Consider the following 18,987-nt stretch of genomic DNA (forward strand, 5'->3'; position numbering starts at 1 on the left):
AGGCAAGAAAACTACCGTCCTCACTTTGAAAAACTGAAAGGGCCCTAGATCGACCTCTTCTTCGAGCGCATCTGTCAAGGCTCGCCATCCCTATCTCTGATTTTTGGCGGGTCCTCAGGAGGAACGATACCAGCTTCATCGACAACGACCACTTGGATTAGGGCGCTGCATTGATTGGGTTGCGTTAGAGTGGGTCCATTTGGCTGATGATGTGCGTGCGATCATTGTTATAGCCCCATGGGATAGATTTTTCAAGATCATCGAGCCCACCTACTCGGAGCTCACCTTAGAGTTCAATGCCACATTTTCGGTTCAACAGGTCATGTTAGTCCATGACGAGCCCGGCATCATCACTTTTTGCCTTGACGGGCTGGTGCGACACATGAGCGTCCTAGAGTTCGGTGCTGCTTTAGGACTCTACACAGAGGAATTCATAAGCACCAAGGACTTTCTTCAGCTCCATCGGCATATTCATCACTCACCTTCGCGCTGTAGGAATGCTCTTACGGGCAGCCTGACTACCTATGACGCGAGTCGCTCGAAGGCGACGCATCTCCCTCCGGCCTACTGTATATTCACGCCCTCCTAGCTCACACTTTGATAGGACGGAGAGAGAGCATCGAAATGGTTAGTACCTATGACGCATACTTTCTGTGGAGCATGACTATTCACGCCCTCCTAGCTCGTACTCGATTGCCGCAATCAGACTGAACGCCATAAGAAGGGTCCCATCTATCTCGACCCTTATGTGACTCACCTCGCTCGACACTTCGGTCTTCTTGACACACCGGAAGAGTCCTCCACCCTTACCCTAGTAGGTCAGATGTCCCCTTAGGGCATCTCAACCATGATCCATATGAGGATGATCGAGCGGCGACATGGAGTGGACCCCCCTCAGTACAGACTAGTTCAATTTGACAGTCAGCATGACCTAGAGGACTTCACTGATGACGTTCCTCCCTATCACGAGGACCTACCATAGCCTCCACCATCGAGTCACCGACATGCTCCCTCTGCTACTAGCTCTCTAGGAGTATCCTCCGAGGAGTTTGCTAGGTTCCGTCAGTACTGTGCTCAGAGGTTCGACAGTATTGATGCGACTTTACAGCAGATCTGTCAGTATCTTCATATTGCTCCTCCAGCGCCACCGACTCGTGACACTAATCAGTCTGATGATGAGGACCATTGAGTACATTTATCTTTATGTTTATTTTTATTTTTCTCTTTATGTTTATTTTTAGGTTTATTTTTATTTTTATTTTTATGTTTATTTTGTTTTTATATTTTGAACTTTATTTCAATTATTATGGTTGTTTCCTAATGAGTAACCCTTTAATCTTCTTCAAGCATTGTGTTTATTTTCTTATCAGTTACTCAGAATTTTGCACTACCCCTACATTTATCTACAACTCCACTTTTCACTAGTATGGGAAATTTATCCACCATTTAGGGCAGTTTCAATCATCTCCCTATCTTATGATATTTTGTCTCTATTATGATTTATATTTGTTTATACATTGAGGACAATGTACATCTTAAGTGTGGGGAGGTTATTTATATGATTATTTGAAATTCCCTGACTTATGCCTTATGTTTAAGTGTGGGGAGGTTATTTATATGATTATTTGAAAATCCCTGACTTATGCCTTGTGTTTAAGTAATTTGCTCATATTATTTTTAGAATGAACTCCTATTAATTTGTGATTTTCAATGATATGTTTTAGATTAAATTCATAGATACTTGTACATTGATGGTTTAAACTTTAAGATACTAGAGAATCAAGCTTGACAAGTCTATTTTTTAGAATAAAAATTTTAGGTTGTTTCCCTAAATTAAGGTATTACCTTGAAGTTTGAAAATTGCAAGATTGACATCAAAATCCATATTTCTTGTGAGAGTTTGAGCCTTTAGAGCATACATTTTTTGTGCTTACTTTATTATTGGTTATGAGTGTGTCAATATTGAATTGTTATTCTAGAACTTGCTTCGATTATACATGTCAAGACCACACCTTTGATTTGATATACTGAGATGATAAAGGTACCTAGGTTTTAACCCACTTACCCCACAAAAAGCCTACCTTCATAATTAACCCTTAGTGAACCCCTTTGAGCTTAACAAACCATTTCTTAATTTACCCTAAATTTTAACCCCTGCATCATACTTTTTGATTCGTTGAGAATTTTTCCTATTTTATTAATCCCCTTTTTGTTGAGATTTGATTTGGTTAATTTCCTAACTATGTTCTTTTATTTTAATTGTATAATTTTCTCTCATTATTCACTCATTCATTCAAAAAAAAGTGAAGTGAAAAAAAATATACATTTATGTTGATTATTATTAGTTCTTTGTTTTGAGCTTAAGTATTTAATTCCATTTTCTGAGAAGAAGCTCATGTTTATCTTTAATAAATACGATTGATGTAATTATTTAGTGTTAGTTTATTTTTCTAGTTAGGTAATTTATCAATTCGATCTCGATTCTAACCTTCTTTTTCAGCCTTTTTCCACACCTTTAACCCAAGCTCCGTTACAACTCTGTAAAGACCTTTTGATTTGTGTATCATCTCATTTATAGTGGTGGAGATTTGATTTTCATGCAAGCCTATGGTAATAACTTTTCATGCTTGACTCTTGAATGCTTAATTTTTGAAGCTTAAACACTTTGAGTGATTTGAGTGATCCTTTAGTGAGGATGTCAATTCTTATCAGTCTTGGATTAAAGGTAATTATTTAGATAAGGGGAAATACCTATGTTTTCATGCTTTAAAAATGCTAGAGTTTGATTGCTTGTGTATTTAGTGCTCTTTTAGTTGAATTATCAATGTATGATTATCTATGAAATTATGATAAAATATTATTGATGAGAATTATGAATTAAGAAAGTTTAATTTTAATTGTGAGTTGAGAATTTTGCTTGAGGACAAGCAAATGCTTAAGTGTGGGGATATTTGATAAACCATAAAAGTAACACTTTTTAATCCCATACTTAGCAAACTTTTAGATGATTTATTATATAATTGAGTGAATTAGATGCTCTTAATCCTTTAATTTCATGTTTATTACTCAAGAGAGCATTCGGGAACAAAAGGAGCAGAAAACGGGCCAAAAATAAACAAAACGTACTGATTAAACGACCCACACGGCCAAGAAAAATTCCACAAGGGTGGAGCACACGCCCGTGTGAGCCACACGGGCTAGCCACATGCCCATGTGGCAGCCCATGTTGATATCACTCCAGGTTTCCCAAATACGCGGAAAAACTCAATTTTTAGGGTTTCTAAGCAGTCTAAAGTCTATAAATACATACCAGAGGAAGACCTAAGGGGGACACGTAGAGTAGAACACAAGAATTACTCGAATAACGCCAACAAATTCAGCTCAGAAGCAGGATTGCCTTCAAGACTAAAGATCTCCATCCAATTTCTCTCTCGAAGTTCTTGGGTTTCTTTATGTTTTGTTGTTTTCCTATTGTTGAGATGTTTTCCTACTACAATATGAACTAAACTCCCTAAATACCTAGGGAGGATGAAACCTAAGATGGATCTTATTATTTAATATTTCAAATTTAATGATAAATACTTGTTCTTTTTATTAATTATGTTTTCTTAATTCTTGTTTTAATATTTTCAGGATATTAATTCAAGTTAATATGCTTATCCAGTGGAGAAAAAGTCCCTGTTTAAGAGTAGATCCACCATAATTAAGCGGAGTTGCATGCAACCCTAGAAATAAGGCGACATAGATCTGCCAGATTAGAGTCAAATCTAATAAAGGAATCCATAGATCGAGTTAATGTGACAATAGGGGTTTTAATTAGAAAGAAATTTCAAGTAATCAACCTAGAGTCAGTTGTTCTTAGTCTCGAAAGAGATATTAACATAATTTAGGGATTTCTACAAATCAAAACAAGTGAATAAATCGTTAGATTCAGAATCAGAATAATAAGTGAAGTCTACCTGGATTCTTCCTTGGGTATTGTCTTTATTATTGGTTTATTCGATTACTTTCTTCACTCTCTGTCGTGTTCAGTAGATAATTAGTTAGTTAATTTTAGATTAAATCAAATCCCTCATATTTTAAGCTAAATAATAGAAAGAAAGTCAATACTAGTACTTTTAGTCCTTCTGGATATGACATTCTGAATTCACCATAACTATATTACCATTCGATAGGTGCTCTTTCCTTAGTCGTGATCGTAGTCTAGTTTAGTGTTCATAAAACGATCATCAAGCATGCTAACAGTTTCTGAAGGTGAGTGTTGAAAAAATAATATTCAAAATGTTATTTACTGCTATAATTAGTATATGTTTTTATCTTTATTAGTTAGTGGGTATTAAGAAAATCTTATTTTGATTTGGTTGTTTAGTTGTTAGTTTTATCTAGCACCAAAAATCTGATCATGGGTTAGTGTTATTAATTTTTAGATCTTTTTAGTTACCTCTAGCATTATTTAAACCATGTATTCTATTATTTTTCATAAAAAAATAAACAGTGCATTTTATATTCTGTCATTTTTCTCTGTGCATTCTTTCTTGATTGTTTTACCAACATTTTTGGTATCAGAGCTTTATGCTTTTGGATGGTTCCATCAGCATTATACTTTGTTTGAAATACCCACTTCAATCTTACAACATTCTTGCCCTCGGGTACATCAACCAACTCCCATTTGAATTTCTTTTAATGGCATGCATCTCCTCCTTCATAGCAATCTGCCATTCAGGTTGTTTTGCAGCTTCTTCAAAAGAAGTTGGGTCAGTGACCAATAAGGTGAAGTCACATAACGCATTAATTTCTCTAAGAGACCTAAACCTTCTTGGTGGTGTTTCGCTTTCGCTACTACTGCTAGAGGCATGGGTTGCTATAAAATCAGAACTAGAACTTGTAGTAGCATTAGGAGAGGAAGGAGCTGAATTTGCAGGTGATGAATGAACTAAATTTGCAAGCTGTTTGACTCAAAATCTACTGGTGCTGGAATTTCATTCATCATGTCTCCCTTGTCACAATTTAGATTTACATCCATCTCTTCATTAAATACAACATCCTTGTTAATTATCACTTTGCCACTTATAAGATTATATAAACGATATGCTTTGGATTGAGAACTATAGCCAATGAAAATGCATTTTTGGGATTTTTCATCAAGTTTAGATCGAGAAGTAACTAAAGCATACGCTATACAACCAAAGACTTTTAAGTGGCTTGCCCAAGGCTTCTTACCCATCCAAGCTTCAGAAGGTATCTGATTAAGAATAGCCCTTGTTGGCGAGATGTTCAAAAGGTACACTGTTGTTGCAACTGCTTTTCCCCAAAACTGATCTGGAGTTTTTTGCTTTCAAGAAGCTTCTAGCAATTTCTACAACAGTACCATTTTTTGTTCCTCAACTCCATTCTGTTCTGGTGTGTATGGTGCCATAAGTTTCCTGTGAATCCCATTTGTATCATAAAAAACATTGAAATCACTAGATAAAAATTCACCACCACGATCACTTCGAAGTGCTTTTATGCTTCTCCCACTTTGTTTCTCTACCAACGCCTTAAATTTCTTGAAATTCTCAAAGGTTTCAGACTTGAATTTCAAAGAATGCACCCAACTCATGCTACTGTAGTCATATGTAAACAACAAAAAATAGTAATTGCCACCAAGTGACTCTGTTTTCATAGGACCACATAAGTCGGTATGCACAAGTTCAAGACAATTAGATGCCCTCCAAGATTTTCCAATGGGAAATGACTTCCTATCTATTTCCCATAAACACACCCTTCACAAAAATCAAGTTCACCAATGTTTGGTAAGCCAAGAACCATTTCCTTTTTTTTAAAAAAAAAGTTTCAAGCCATTCAAATGAAAATGTCCATAATATAAATGTCACAAATTAGCCTCATTATCCATCCTAGCAATTAGGGCCTTATTCACTACATTTGAGACATCAAGAGGAAACATCCTATTTTGAGTCATATAGACGGTCTCTATGATCTGACCAAATTTTTTTTATCACGAATAGCACATGAATAACCATCAAACACAACAGAATACCAACTAGTCATTAACTGTCCAATACTCAATAACTTATGAGCTAAACTAGGCACAAATTGCATATTAAAAAAAAGTTTGACATCACCTTGCACAGTTTTAATGGCAACTGTACCTTTTTCCTTCAACTTTCATCTGCTTGTTGTCTCCAAGTCGGACTTCACTTTTCTGTGATTCGTCAAGCTCTTTGAATAATGATTTGATTCTAGACATATGATTAGAGCAACCACTGTCTAAAAACCATACATGGTTGCTATTGTTGTCATATTGAATTGGAGAACGAACCATGAATAATAAGGTTTCCTCTTCTACATTCTAGGCAAAATAAGCTTGCTTCTGTTCTTCTCTTTGTTTGGCCCAACAATCAGCTTCTATATGTCCTATTTTGCTACAATATCTGCATTGAATTGAGCTTTTGTAAGGTTTATTGTACTGGCCTATACCTCTACCACCGCCATGACTACGTCCATGAAAGTCATGCCTGCCTTTAGAGGATTCTTCCTTCACTTGAAAAGCTTTTTCCTCAGAATTTTCATGAGACCTGTTAAGTCTAGCTTCATGGGCTATCAAAGAACTCATCAATTCATCAAAAGTATAAGTGGACAAGTCCTTCGTTTCTTCAATTTCAGCAGTAGACCAAAAGTATAAGTGGACAATTTCTTTTGTATGACCTTTAAGTTTCCTAATGCCTTGTGAATAGTCTTTTTGGCAACTTTCCTGGAGCTCATGTATTTCTTCACTTCACTTACGATCTCGGCTTCATCGATTTTCCTTCAACGCAAAGCCGATTGAAGTTTACTTGCACTTTCTTTTATTTGCAGCATAATATCTTTAGCAGTGCTGCAAAGGTCAAGGAGTCTAAGAGAACCATCCAACAACTCACAGCACATTCGTGGGCTAAAGATGGTGGGACAAAGGCAACTGAAGAAACTTAACAACACAATCATACAAATCTTAAAAGCCATTTAGCTTATGGCTTATTGATGATGATGAAATAGATGCCTCTTTAGAAGCCCTCAATCTATTCAAATGCACATTAACTTCTGTTGCTAGTGGGTGTTTTCCAGATGAGCGGGAGAAACTGTTAGATCGAGTGGCTGCCATTTTTTTGTTCTGAGCAAAGAAGCCTATTTGTTGAATCAACGTTTCTTGCAATTTTCACTGAAATACTAGGCATCTGCTCCCAAGTTATATATATGTATATGCATATCAATCTATGGAGACAAAGGGAATCTCAAATGCTTCTTCTATCTACTAATGTTGACATGATTAATTAAGATCTCGATCAAAGGGTGGCAACAATGTTCATGTAATGTCTCCCCTCTACCATCTCTCCAGCTCACTATCCAAGCACTTTAATATATATATCCTTGCCATTTTTTACACACGTTGAAACTATCCTAGTTGCCAATGCACGGGAGTTGGTGACATTTTTCAAATATATTAAGGAAAAACAGACAACCAATTCATTATTTCAACGTGTGTGTTAGCACTTACCATTATTTTTCATGCAATTTGATAACCAAGTAAAGAAGGGTCTGAAAATGAACATAATCCACTTTCTGATCCTTACTTCCTTTTCCCCTAACATAATAAAATTTTATGATTAACATAATATCAAATTAGCATCTTTTCATTGACACCTTCCATGTGATAAACTGACAGGCATGGAGTTTTTAATTTTTAGCAAGTCTTCCATTGTCTTCAGTGGGACAAGGGGAATCCTGGAAGCTCACATATTCATAGAAATGTTTCATGAGATACTCCAAGATACCAGTTGTGATGATGAGGCTCTATAATTCAACTTGGGAAAATTAAAGTTAGGTTTAAGTTACTGGGATTTGGGTGTAACTTTTGGATATTAGCATGTGCTGGATAAAATTATTTTTCAAGTTTTTGTTAAACTTTGGCCTGCAATAAAACATCAAACCAACATTGGAGCTGAACCAAATGAAGCAGAATTATTTTGTTTATTTGTAATTTGATTTGGTTGCTTTGTAATCTAACTTTTAAGTTAGTAGGATTTGGTCAAGATTTGAATGTGATAGCTGGTATGTCAGCTACATTTTGTTTGTAATTTTACCTAAGCTTTTGACAAGCATTTATGGGAGTAGTTATGTTAGGTAACTGTCAATTTTATTGTAACACATATATATTTTATCCAGATGAAATGGAAAGTAAGAAAAATTCATTTCTTCCAAAAATTTCTGCTTTGTTGGTAGTTTCTCTGCAAGTCTCAAGTCTTTGAAGTTCAAACTTCTTTCATGTTTTATCCTGGTTAATTACGTTATTGTTCTATTTCTGGACAGAGCTTCATACTTCATCCGAATTACTTGCTTTTGTTTTCCTTATCTGTTGTTAGAACTCTACAAATGGTATCAAGAGCCTAAGTCTTTGAGGGCCTTGTTTTGTGTGTTGTTTGTGAATGACTTGTGTTTGAGGGTAAAAAAGCAGAAGTTGTTTTTGTTGGTTAGTTTTGTTACTGCAAAGATGAGTTTTACACCACCACCACCACTTATATTTGCTGGAGAGAACTACCACATTTGGGTAGTAAAGATGAAGACATATCTCCAAGCGCATGATTTGTAGAATGTGGTCGAGAATGATGTTGACCCACCTCCATTGAGGGCTAATCCAACCATTGCACAGATTTGGCAACACAGTGAAGAGTGTGCCAAAAAGCATAAAGCAATGGCCTACTTACAGAATAGGGTATCTGATGTGATTTTCACAAGGATAACGGCTTATGACTCACAAAAGCAAGCATGGGAGAAGCTAAAGGAGGAGTTCATGGGGTCAGACAAGACAAGGCAGCAACAACTGATCAAGAAGCAACTGATCAACCTTAAAAGAGACTTTCAGAACTTGAAGATGAAAGAGTCAGAGACCATCAAGTAGTACTCTGATAGGATAATTGCCATAGTCAACAACATTAGGCTCATTGGTGATGATTTCAGTGAGAGTAGAGTTGTTGAAAAGGTAATTACAACTCTCCTTGAGAAATTTGAGTCAAAGATTTCTTCATTGAATGACTCGAGGGATCTATCAGCCATCTCATTATCTGTGTTGGTAAATTCCTTATATGCATTTGAGCAAAGAAGGGCCAATAGGCAGGAAGAACACCCTGAAGGAGCTTTCCAAGCAAAGGCCAAAGAAAGCTCAAGTTCAAGCTACAAAGGCAAGAAACCATGACTTGACAAAAGGGAGAAATCAAAAAGGGATGTTGAAAAAAAGAGTTTTCCACCATGCATTCACTGCAAAAAGACCACACATTTGAAGAAGAACTGTTGGCACAGACCAGATGTTCAGTGCCAGAGATATAAACAGTTTGGTCATGTTGAGAAGGTGTGCAATAGTAAAAGGAAGGTACAAGGTCAGCAACAAATGCAAGCTAAGGCTGCTGAAGACCTTCAAGCTCAGGAGGAGCATGTTTTCTCTGCATCATGTTATGCAACCTCAAACAAAATCAGTAAGAACTGGTTAGTTGACAGTGGTTGTTCTCACCATATGGTTTTAGATGAAAGGCTGTTCAAGAATCTTGACAGAAGGTTTACTTCCAAAGTCAGAGTTGGAAATGGCAACCTTATTGAGTCCAAAGGCAAAGGAGATGCAGTGATCAACACACATTCAGGTAACAAAGTTATTTCTGATGTACTTTATGTACCTGAAATAGACCAAAACCTGCTTACTGTTGGTCAGCTAATTGAGAAGGGTTATTCACTAGTTTTCAAGAATAACTCTTGTGTTGTTGAGGATTCATTTGGTCAAGTACTGGTTAGAGTGGCTATGACTGATAAGTGTTTTATGCTAGATGTAAATCAACTAGAGAAGAAGGCCTATACTAGTGCTACTGACTTAACTAGTTTATGGCACAAGAGGTTAGGCCATGTCAGTTACAAATCACTTGGTTTGCTGAATAGATTGAATTGGGTTGAAGACATGTCCAAAGTTAAGGTAGGTGATGATGTTTGTGAAGTTTGCCAGCTTGATAAGCAGGCAAGACAGCCTTTTCCAATTAATAAGGCATGAAGAGCTCGAGGCAAGCTCGAATTAGTTCACACTGACATTTGTGGACTAATGAAGACTTCTTCTTTGAATGACAGCAAATATTTTGTGCTGTTCATTGACGATTTTAGTAGATTCTATTATATCTATTTTTTAAAGCAAAAATCAGACGTGTTTGAAGCATTCAGCAAGTTTAAAGCTCTAGTTGAGAACCAATCAGGCTGCAAGATTAAGGCTTTGAGATCAGATAATAGTGCTGAGTATTTTTCTGAGAAGTTTCAAAAGCTGTGTAAGCAAGCTAGAATTCATCATCAGCTAACAACAGCCTATACTCCTCAATAAAATGGAGTATGTGAGAGGAAGAATAGAACTGTGCTTGATATGGCCAGATGTTTGTTATTTGAAAGCAAGCTACCAAGCAAATTTTGGGCTGAGGCTGTCAATACCTCAGTTTACCTGCTCAACAAGCTGCCTACTACTGCTGTTAAGGTCAAAACTCCTTTTGAAGCCTGGCATGGACTCAACCTACTGCGTTACACTTAAAAGTGTTTGGTTGTGTTTTCTATACTCACATTCCAGCTCAGAAGAGAACCAAACTTGATAAAAGATTTGTGCTTGGGATCTTTGTTGGATACAGCAGCATCAATAAGGGCTATAGGGTATTTGATCCTTTAACAAAGAAGATTTTGGTGAGTAGGGATGTGAGGTTTGATGAAGAAAAAGTTTGGAGTTGGAGTGGTACAGATGCAAGTTCGAGTGAAGAAAATCAGCTAGATAGTAGCTTGGAACCAGTTGAAAATGAGCCTAGCAATAAAGACTTTGATGATACTCCTATGAGAGGCACTAGAACCATTGCAGACATCTACCAAAGATGTGATGTTGCAATAGTTGAACCTTCAGATTTTAAAGAGGCTGCCAGGGAAAAATGCTGGAAAAAGGCCATGGATGCTAAATTGGAAATGATCCACAAGAATGACACTTGGGAATTGGTTAACAGACCAGACCAGAAGAAAATCATAGGTGTCAAGTGGGTGTTTAGAGCCAAGTACAATGCTGATGGCTCATTGAACAAGCTCAAGGCACGGCTTGTCATGAAAGGCTATAGTCAGCAATATGGCATTGATTTCATGGAGACATTTGCTCCAGTCGCAAGGCTAGACACAATTAAACTTTTGTTTTCCTTGGCTGCACAGAAGCAATGGAGAATTCACCAGCTCGATATCAAGTCAACATTATTAAATGGCTTCCTAAAGGAAGAGACTTTTATTGAACAACTAGAGGGGTTCAAGGTTCTTGGTGAGGAGGACAAAGTTTACAAGCTGAAAAAGGCCTCGTATAGTCTAAAGCAGGCACCAAGGGCCTAGTATGATAGGGTTGACGAGTACCTATCTAGGTTCAAATTCGAGAAAAGTGTTAGTGAACTTACACTCTTTATAAAGAAGTCAGAAAATGAAACTCTTCTGATTGTCTCACTTTATGTGAATGACTTACTTGTAACTGGAAGCAAGGGAGAGCTGATCGGTGAGTTCAAAGTGAAAATGTAAGAAGTTTTTGAGATGACAGATTTGGGAGTCATGACATACTTCCTTGGCATGGAAGTGAACCAATCTGATCAAGGCATCTTCATTAGCCAACATGCCTTTGCTTTGAAGATTCTCAACAGATTTTGCATGTCTAATTGCAAAATAGTCAGCACACCAGTGGCTCAAGGGGAGAAGCTGGCTAGTTATGGGAATCAAGAAAGGGTTGATGAGAAGGAATATCGAAGCTTGGTAGGTTGTTTGCTTTACTTAACAACTACTAGGCCTGATATTATGTATGCTGTTAGCTTACTATCCAAATTCATGCATTGCTATCATGTTGTCCATTTTAAAGCAGCAAAAAGAGTTCTCAAATATTTGAAGGGAACTTTAAATCATAGAGTAATTTTTGAGAAGGCAAAAGAGCTGAAATTGATAAGGTATTCAGATAGTGATTGGGTAGGGTCCATTAATGACATGAAAAGCACCTCTGGATACTTTTTTACTCTTGGCTCGGGAGTTTTCTGTTGGAGTTCAAAGAAGCAACAAACTGTTGCTCAATCTACAGCTAAAGCAGAATACATTGCAGCAGCTGCAGCTGTTAATCAAGCCATTTGGCTTAGGAAACTTTTGTGTGACTTGAATGAAGAACAAGTTGAAGCAACTGAGATCAGGGTTGATAATCAGTTAGCAGTCACTATAGCTAAAAATCTCTTTTTTCATGGCAAGATGAAACATTTTAAGATTAAATTCCATTTTGTTTGAGAGGCTGAATAATCGAGGGATGTAAATTTGGTTCATTGCAGCTCAGAAAATCAGTTTTCTGATATTTTAACCAAGTCTTTCAGTGCTACACCATTTGATGCTTTAAAAGGAAAAATTGGAGTTTGTTGCATACAGTCCAATGAGGAGTGTTAAACTTTGGCCTGCAATGAAACGTCAAACCAGCATTGGAGCTGAACCAAATGAAGCAGAATTATTTTGTTTATTTGTAATTTGATTTGGTTGCTTTGTAATCTAACTTTTAAGTCAGTAGGATTTGGTCAAGATTTGAATGTGATAGCTGGTATGTTAGCTACATTTTGTTTGTAATTTTAGCTAAGCTTTTGACAAACATTTATGGGAGCAGTTATGTTAGGTAACTGTCAATTTTATTGTAACACATATATACTTTATCCGTAGGAAATGGAGAGTAAGAAAAATTCATTTCTTCCAAAAATTTCTGCTTTGTTGGTAGTTTCTCTGCAAGTCTCAAGTCTTTGAAGTTCAAACTTCTTTCATATTTTATCTGGGTTAATTATGTTGTTGCTCTATTTCCAGACATAGCTTCATACTTCATCTAGATTACTGTTTTTTGTTTTCCTTCTCTGCTGTTAAAACTCAACAGTTTTTTCTTATTCGTGGTTGAATATGTTTGAAGTAAAAAACTACTACAACTAGTTTGGAAATATAACTAAATGATTTCACAAGAGGTAGAATTTTGAGAAAGAAGATTGTATAATCTTTGTATTTCTATTATATTGTATAACCTCTGTAAAATTATAGTATATATGTACAATTGCGATGCCAATATTTAACAGCTGATGATATTAAGAACAGTAACTCTATTTTTGATCATACTCCTGGAGAGGGTTTCAAGGCCTTCTTCAAGATCTTGGATGCTCAAACCTAAGCTTTGAAGCTCCTTTTGCACGTTCTCGACATGCTTCATGTTTTTGGATTTGATGCAGGAACATACTGCAGCTTCAACACTCAAAATTTCATTTGCTTTCTGTTCTTCCTCGCACATTACTTTCTTCTAGTGCATTTGCTTGAAACCAGTGCCAACGGCTCGATTTTGATTCTCGCCTCGCCCTGAAATAAAGGACAATACGAATTCTAGCACGCTGATGGTAATCGCTTCTACATCTCTTAAGACGCTAATCACGCTCCATTCTCGCCAGAGTCTTGAGTTTATTCTCAGATATGCTTCAAGTTCTTTAAGGCCTTGCAAATTGCCTTTTTCATGGCTTTCCTAGATGTCAAGTATTTCCTAAACTCATTAGCAAGCCCTTCGACTCCATGTCTTCTGCGCAAAATAGATTGAAGCTCTTGTGTGCATTCCTTTGTTTGCAACAAGGCATCCTTAGGAATGGTACATACATCCAAGAGCATGAGAGATTCATCCAAAAGCTCTTCAACCATTTCCCTTTGCTTCTCTTGGGCGAGAGCTTGTTGGGTGAGGGGAAATTGAAGCAATACATCAACACATTCATGCAAATCCTGAAGACCACTTAGATTGTGGCCTATCGATGATGATGTAGAGGTTGATTGAGATTCCCTCAATCGGTTCAAGTTCTCGTCAATTTGTGAAACGATGGGGTGTTGCCTTGAGGGCAAGTTGTTTGATCGAGCATGGTAAGTGGCTGCCATTTTCTTGTTATGCAAAAGCGATATGTGTTTTCAACTCCGCTTAGCTATGTAGTGTAGTCCCCTTACCATCTGCTCAACATATATATTACAAGTTAAGGTCAGACACGAAGAATCTCAACCATTTTAAATATCAATTGGAAGCAAGCAACATGAACTAACTTGATCTCGATCCCCATAACTATCGCCAAAATGTTTCTGTTGTGTCTCTTCTCCACAATCACAACAATCATCACCTTTCGGTAGCAACAAACACTACTAGTTTTCAATGCCATAATATCCATATATACAAATATTATTAATAATGCGCACGGTAGTCCTACATTCAATGCCTTGTATTAATGAATCATTTGCTTTTAACTTGTCTCATCCTCTTCTTGTTATTGTTGTCTTGTTGATTAGGTTCTGCAATGAGGAAAAATTCGCTTGCTTCTAACAATTTATTTTTTTTATGCAGCAACAAATGTATGGTAATGAAATTATTTCTTTATTATTATTACTACTTTTTTTAGCCAATACGAGTCCTTTAGCTGGTTTTGCAACTCAACATGATGTGTTCATCTCCTGACCCACAACCAGCATCAACATTTTCAAATTCATTAATGTCTCTTCCTGTTTGCTATTCAATTCTGGAAACTAACAACCAGCTGGTCTTCTTTCATTGTTCTTTTGGCCCTGAGGTAAGGGACAACAAATTCTCAAACATGGAAAAAGTCACGGTTTCAATCTCCCTCACCAAGTTAACCATGGCCTTGCTATCATCATCATCTCAACAAGAGAAAAACATGTTCTCTTTCTAAGCCCTTTACATTTTTCAATGAATTTTGGATATGGATCTGCTAAATTTGGTACTCCATTGTTTATCTATCTTTTACTATATATACAAGTACCAACTCTCTATATATAAATGTAAGTCCCAAATGTCCCTGACGTGATATCGGGAACGTCATGTGATTCGATTAAAAGAATCCAAGATCAAGTGACCTAAATGCAAGATGAGATTGTTTAATTTCATGCAAAATTTTGCATGTGGAGGTTGGAAGCCAATGATTTATTTTAATTTAGTAATTTAATTCTCTAACTTTTTTTTGAAATTAAGTTTATTTATTATTTTTTCTTTAATGTGTGTTATAATTGTGTCATTGTTATTACATGGTTTTAATGTGTTTTAGAGTGGTGTGTCTTAAATATATCTTTTAATTTTATGTCTTTTTATTGCATGTTTATTTAAGCGTGTTTAATGTGCCTTAAAAGTGTGTTAAATTATGTCCAAATATACTATAGCTTTATTGTTGCATTAATGGTGTCCTAATGCATGTTATAATTGTCCTAGGGGAGTCCAATGGCTGGCCTATTTAGAGCTACAAGGGTTGCTCATTTTTGCCAAAAGGAATCAAGTATTTTCACACCATGAGGTTGTTCGGTTTGCACGAGCATCAATTGTGTTTACTTGTAAAGTTGGTCGTTCATATGGGCATTGAAAGTGACCATTCAGTACTCAACACCAAAATTGAGTTAATGCATCATTAATTTGGGAGCTGAATGAAGCCATGGAGAAGCCTCTAGAAGCTGACTTTTTAAACTTCCCATACACAATTAAAGGCCACTGTCCATCATAGGAGGTGAATGTGATTACTAGAGCTTGCTTAGCCTTTAAGCATGCATAAATTCGGTGCATACATTAATGAGTAGCAACCAACATTATTTCAAGTGCATAGATGAAAGCTTGAACATCTTTATTCTTAGCTAAGCATGAATGAACAAATTTATAAAACTCCCTTAGATGTTTGATGAAGAGAGCCAATTTAATAACTTTAAGAATATTCTAGAACAATATTAATAGTTAATTTGTAGTCGTTCGTGTTACCTTTGTTTGCCTATAAATAGTTTAGTTTAAACTTTGTAATGGTTAGACGTTGTATGATAAAAATTCATTTGAGTAAAGCTCTTTGTTCTTTAAGAACTTACTAAACTTATCAAGAAATTCCTTTCTTGTGGCGTTCACCAACCCGATCTTATCACTTTGTTCTCCATCCCAAAGTATGGCGATCAACCTTATCCACCAAAACTTTTGAGAGTTAACACAAATATAGAAATGGGTCACGTTGTTATATAGCGTTAGTTCTTTTCTTGTTGTCTATATTCGCTAGTTATATCCAAGTTTATCCTTCATTTATTTATTTTCATCTTATTTTTTATTATTAACCGAGCAAGTATCTATTTAGACGATTGGGACACTAAAATTGTGAATCAACTCGTATCCGAGTTCACGTTAGTCCCCACCTTTATTCCTAATTTCGTTTGTAATTTTCTTTCATTATTATTTTATATTATGTCTAGTTAAATTTCAATCTAGGCTAAGGCTAACAAAAATTTAGTGTTTGAACTTTGAGACCTGAAACCGCACTTCATCTCATGTTTTCTTTATATTTGCTTTTTTCTCTAAATTACGAGAAAGATAAATATCATCTCTTAGTATCACTTTTGCCTTCATTTCAAGAAAGGCTCATTGTTCGATGCTTTGTGCAACACACGATTGTTAAATTTAACTTGATTCGTAATTGTTATTTTGTTTTATTGAAGAGCAAATCGTATTGGTCTAATTGGGTGTGAAATTGGATGATGTCAAGGGAACTAGCTATCTAATTTAAATGATTTGCGCAATTGAGAGTGTTAATTAGAGTCAGGTTTTTCTCGTTCGCAAGGCTGTTGAATAATTTAAATGGTCTTGGTGCCTCAAAAACCTTGATAGAAACGAGAAACGACTATGAACATCTTTTGATTTTTTTGATGGAGGTGTGGAAACGATTTGGTCATACTCCGTTTACCGGAATCTCAAAGTTTCCATTTGGCTTGTTTCTTTTTGTTGCACATGTCATCCATCTTCTGTGCTCTTTCAGATAAAACCACAAACTTTTTCAATTCAAGTGCTACCACTAACATTCGTATATCTTCGTTCAGACCCCACACGAAATAGGTGCATATTTCAGCTTTTATTGGCACTGTGGAAAATTGGTCTAACTTTTTTTTATTTATTAAAACCTCCTTTAAAAATTTTGTATACTTGGACATCTGCGAAAGGACTTCAACAAAAGGTAAGTTAGTATGTAAATTTTTCAAAAGTTTAAGAAATTTACCACGTTGTTCATCAATACGGTCTTCCTTCACTTTTTTTGGATATGAAAATTGTGGTTTGTACTCTCTAACCTCTGGCTTATGGACTTTCTTGTAGCCTTCAACCCTATCATTTTTCCCATCAGCGTTTAGATTTAGCTTTTTTTAAGGCTTGACTAACCCTTTCATGCTTCTATTGCATGAACTTGCTCTTTTAGGGTGGTTTCAGTGTTACTAGGTAAACTAACTTGTTGTCTCTTCGAAATCAACTTAGGATGCTAACTAATCTGATTCTCAAGGCCCTAAATAGATGTTTGTAGATTCCTCAAAGCCATTTCAATGTTCTAGAATTAGTTTCTGACACTGAAATGAATTTAGTCAACATATTTTTCTAGATTCAGCTTATTTTCTCGTTGATAAGGTTGCTGAAAACCCAAAGGAGTTGTGTCCTTTGATTTCCTTGACCCCGAAGAAACATTTGGATGATTCCTCCATTCTAGATTATAATTATTGCTATTGAGGTTATTCTGAGTTCTAGAATTGTTACCCATAAAGTCGACTTGCTCAAACTCCATGTTAGAACTAAAGGGTAAACATTCTAGATTGATCATCCCCATTCTTGTCACATCAAATTGCATTACTGGATTCATCTATTTATTCTTACTCAAACCATCAATTTTCTTACTCAGACCTTCTATCTAACTTGCTAACATAGCAATTGCATCTATATTAAAAACACCAGTTGCCTTAGTATTAATCCTTGATCAAACACCTGTTTTCTTTTTTGAGACCCTAATGGTATGTTATTCGTATCCTAATTGATTACTAAGTTCACACGGGAACCGTTACCGTTTTTGTATCATTCCAATCCTTTTAGCATCGTAATATACATATCATCTAATCATATAACATTTCACATCCATTCCATACTATGTACCTATTCGTATTTGTCCTATATTTCATATGTTAAGATTTAGTCCATTAGATGCCAAAAGACATTATATTCATAACAATTCAAACTAAAAAGTAAAAAAAAATAAAAAATAAAAAAATATGAATTAATAAAGTAAGTCCCATATAAACTTACTTGGCAGAGACAACAACAAATAAGATGTCAAGGACTAATCCCTAATTTTGTGTTTTCCTCAATTATCCTTTGATTGATTCAATTCCTGGTCTATACAATAATCCATTTCAATTTATCAATTCCAAATACCTTATTTCATCTTATTATAAAAATAAGTCATTTCAATTTCACTTTTTAAATATTTCCTAAAGTTTTGAATTTGATTCAATTTAGTCCCTAAAATTGAAATTGCCATAACTTTAAAATTTGAGCTTCGATTTTGAAACCGGTCTCAGTTTCATCCTTTTATAACCCTATATTATACAAAATTGTAGAAATATTATACCATTTTCTAAATTAATGCATTTTAGTCCTTATTTTCAAAAACTAGCAATTAAACTTTACAAACATGTCATTTTTCACTTCTAAGCTTAAAATCAAACAATTTAGCACCCAAAACTTCAAGAAATTCAAAAATGAAAATTTTGAAAACTTTAAAGGTTTTACAAATTGGTGCACAAGTTAGCTAAATCAAGCTTCCGGGACCTCAGAAGTATAAAAATTACAATAAACAGACTTAAAGTCACTTACCAATTTAAGGACCAAAGTTTGAAATCTTTGAAACCCTTTTTCTTCTTCTTAGATACGATGGGGAGAAGATGAACATGAAAAGTGATTATTTTTTTTTAATTTATCTTTTATAATAAGATTAAACTTTAATTAATTATATTAAGTTAATTAATTAATCATTAACTAATGTTAACCTTAATTAGCCTATTAGGTGGATGATAGTTGTCCATCACCACCGTTCACTATATTAAAAAAGGCCCAATTGATCA

The 18,987-nt window shown here is 35.5% G+C and overlaps 2 protein-coding genes across 2 annotated transcripts; one reads left to right on the plus strand and one right to left on the minus strand.

Moving 5' to 3' along the window:
* The first annotated feature begins 11,595 nt into the window (after positions 1-11,595).
* On the plus strand, positions 11,596-12,324 carry LOC128285369 (secreted RxLR effector protein 161-like). Its single transcript, XM_053022875.1, has one exon. The coding sequence runs from the start codon at positions 11,596-11,598 to the stop codon at positions 12,322-12,324; it is 729 nt and encodes a 242-aa protein (XP_052878835.1).
* Positions 12,325-13,132: 808 nt separating this feature from the next.
* On the minus strand, positions 13,133-13,971 carry LOC108477641 (uncharacterized). Its single transcript, XM_053022876.1, has 3 exons — positions 13,529-13,971; positions 13,347-13,413; positions 13,133-13,264 (listed from the first exon to the last, which is right to left on the minus strand). The coding sequence occupies exons 1-3, from the start codon at positions 13,969-13,971 to the stop codon at positions 13,133-13,135; spliced, it is 642 nt and encodes a 213-aa protein (XP_052878836.1).
* Positions 13,972-18,987: the final 5,016 nt, after the last annotated feature.

The sequence above is a fragment of the Gossypium arboreum genome, chromosome 12 (genome assembly GCF_025698485.1).
Source record: "Gossypium arboreum isolate Shixiya-1 chromosome 12, ASM2569848v2, whole genome shotgun sequence".
Lineage (NCBI taxonomy): Eukaryota > Viridiplantae > Streptophyta > Magnoliopsida > Malvales > Malvaceae > Gossypium > Gossypium arboreum.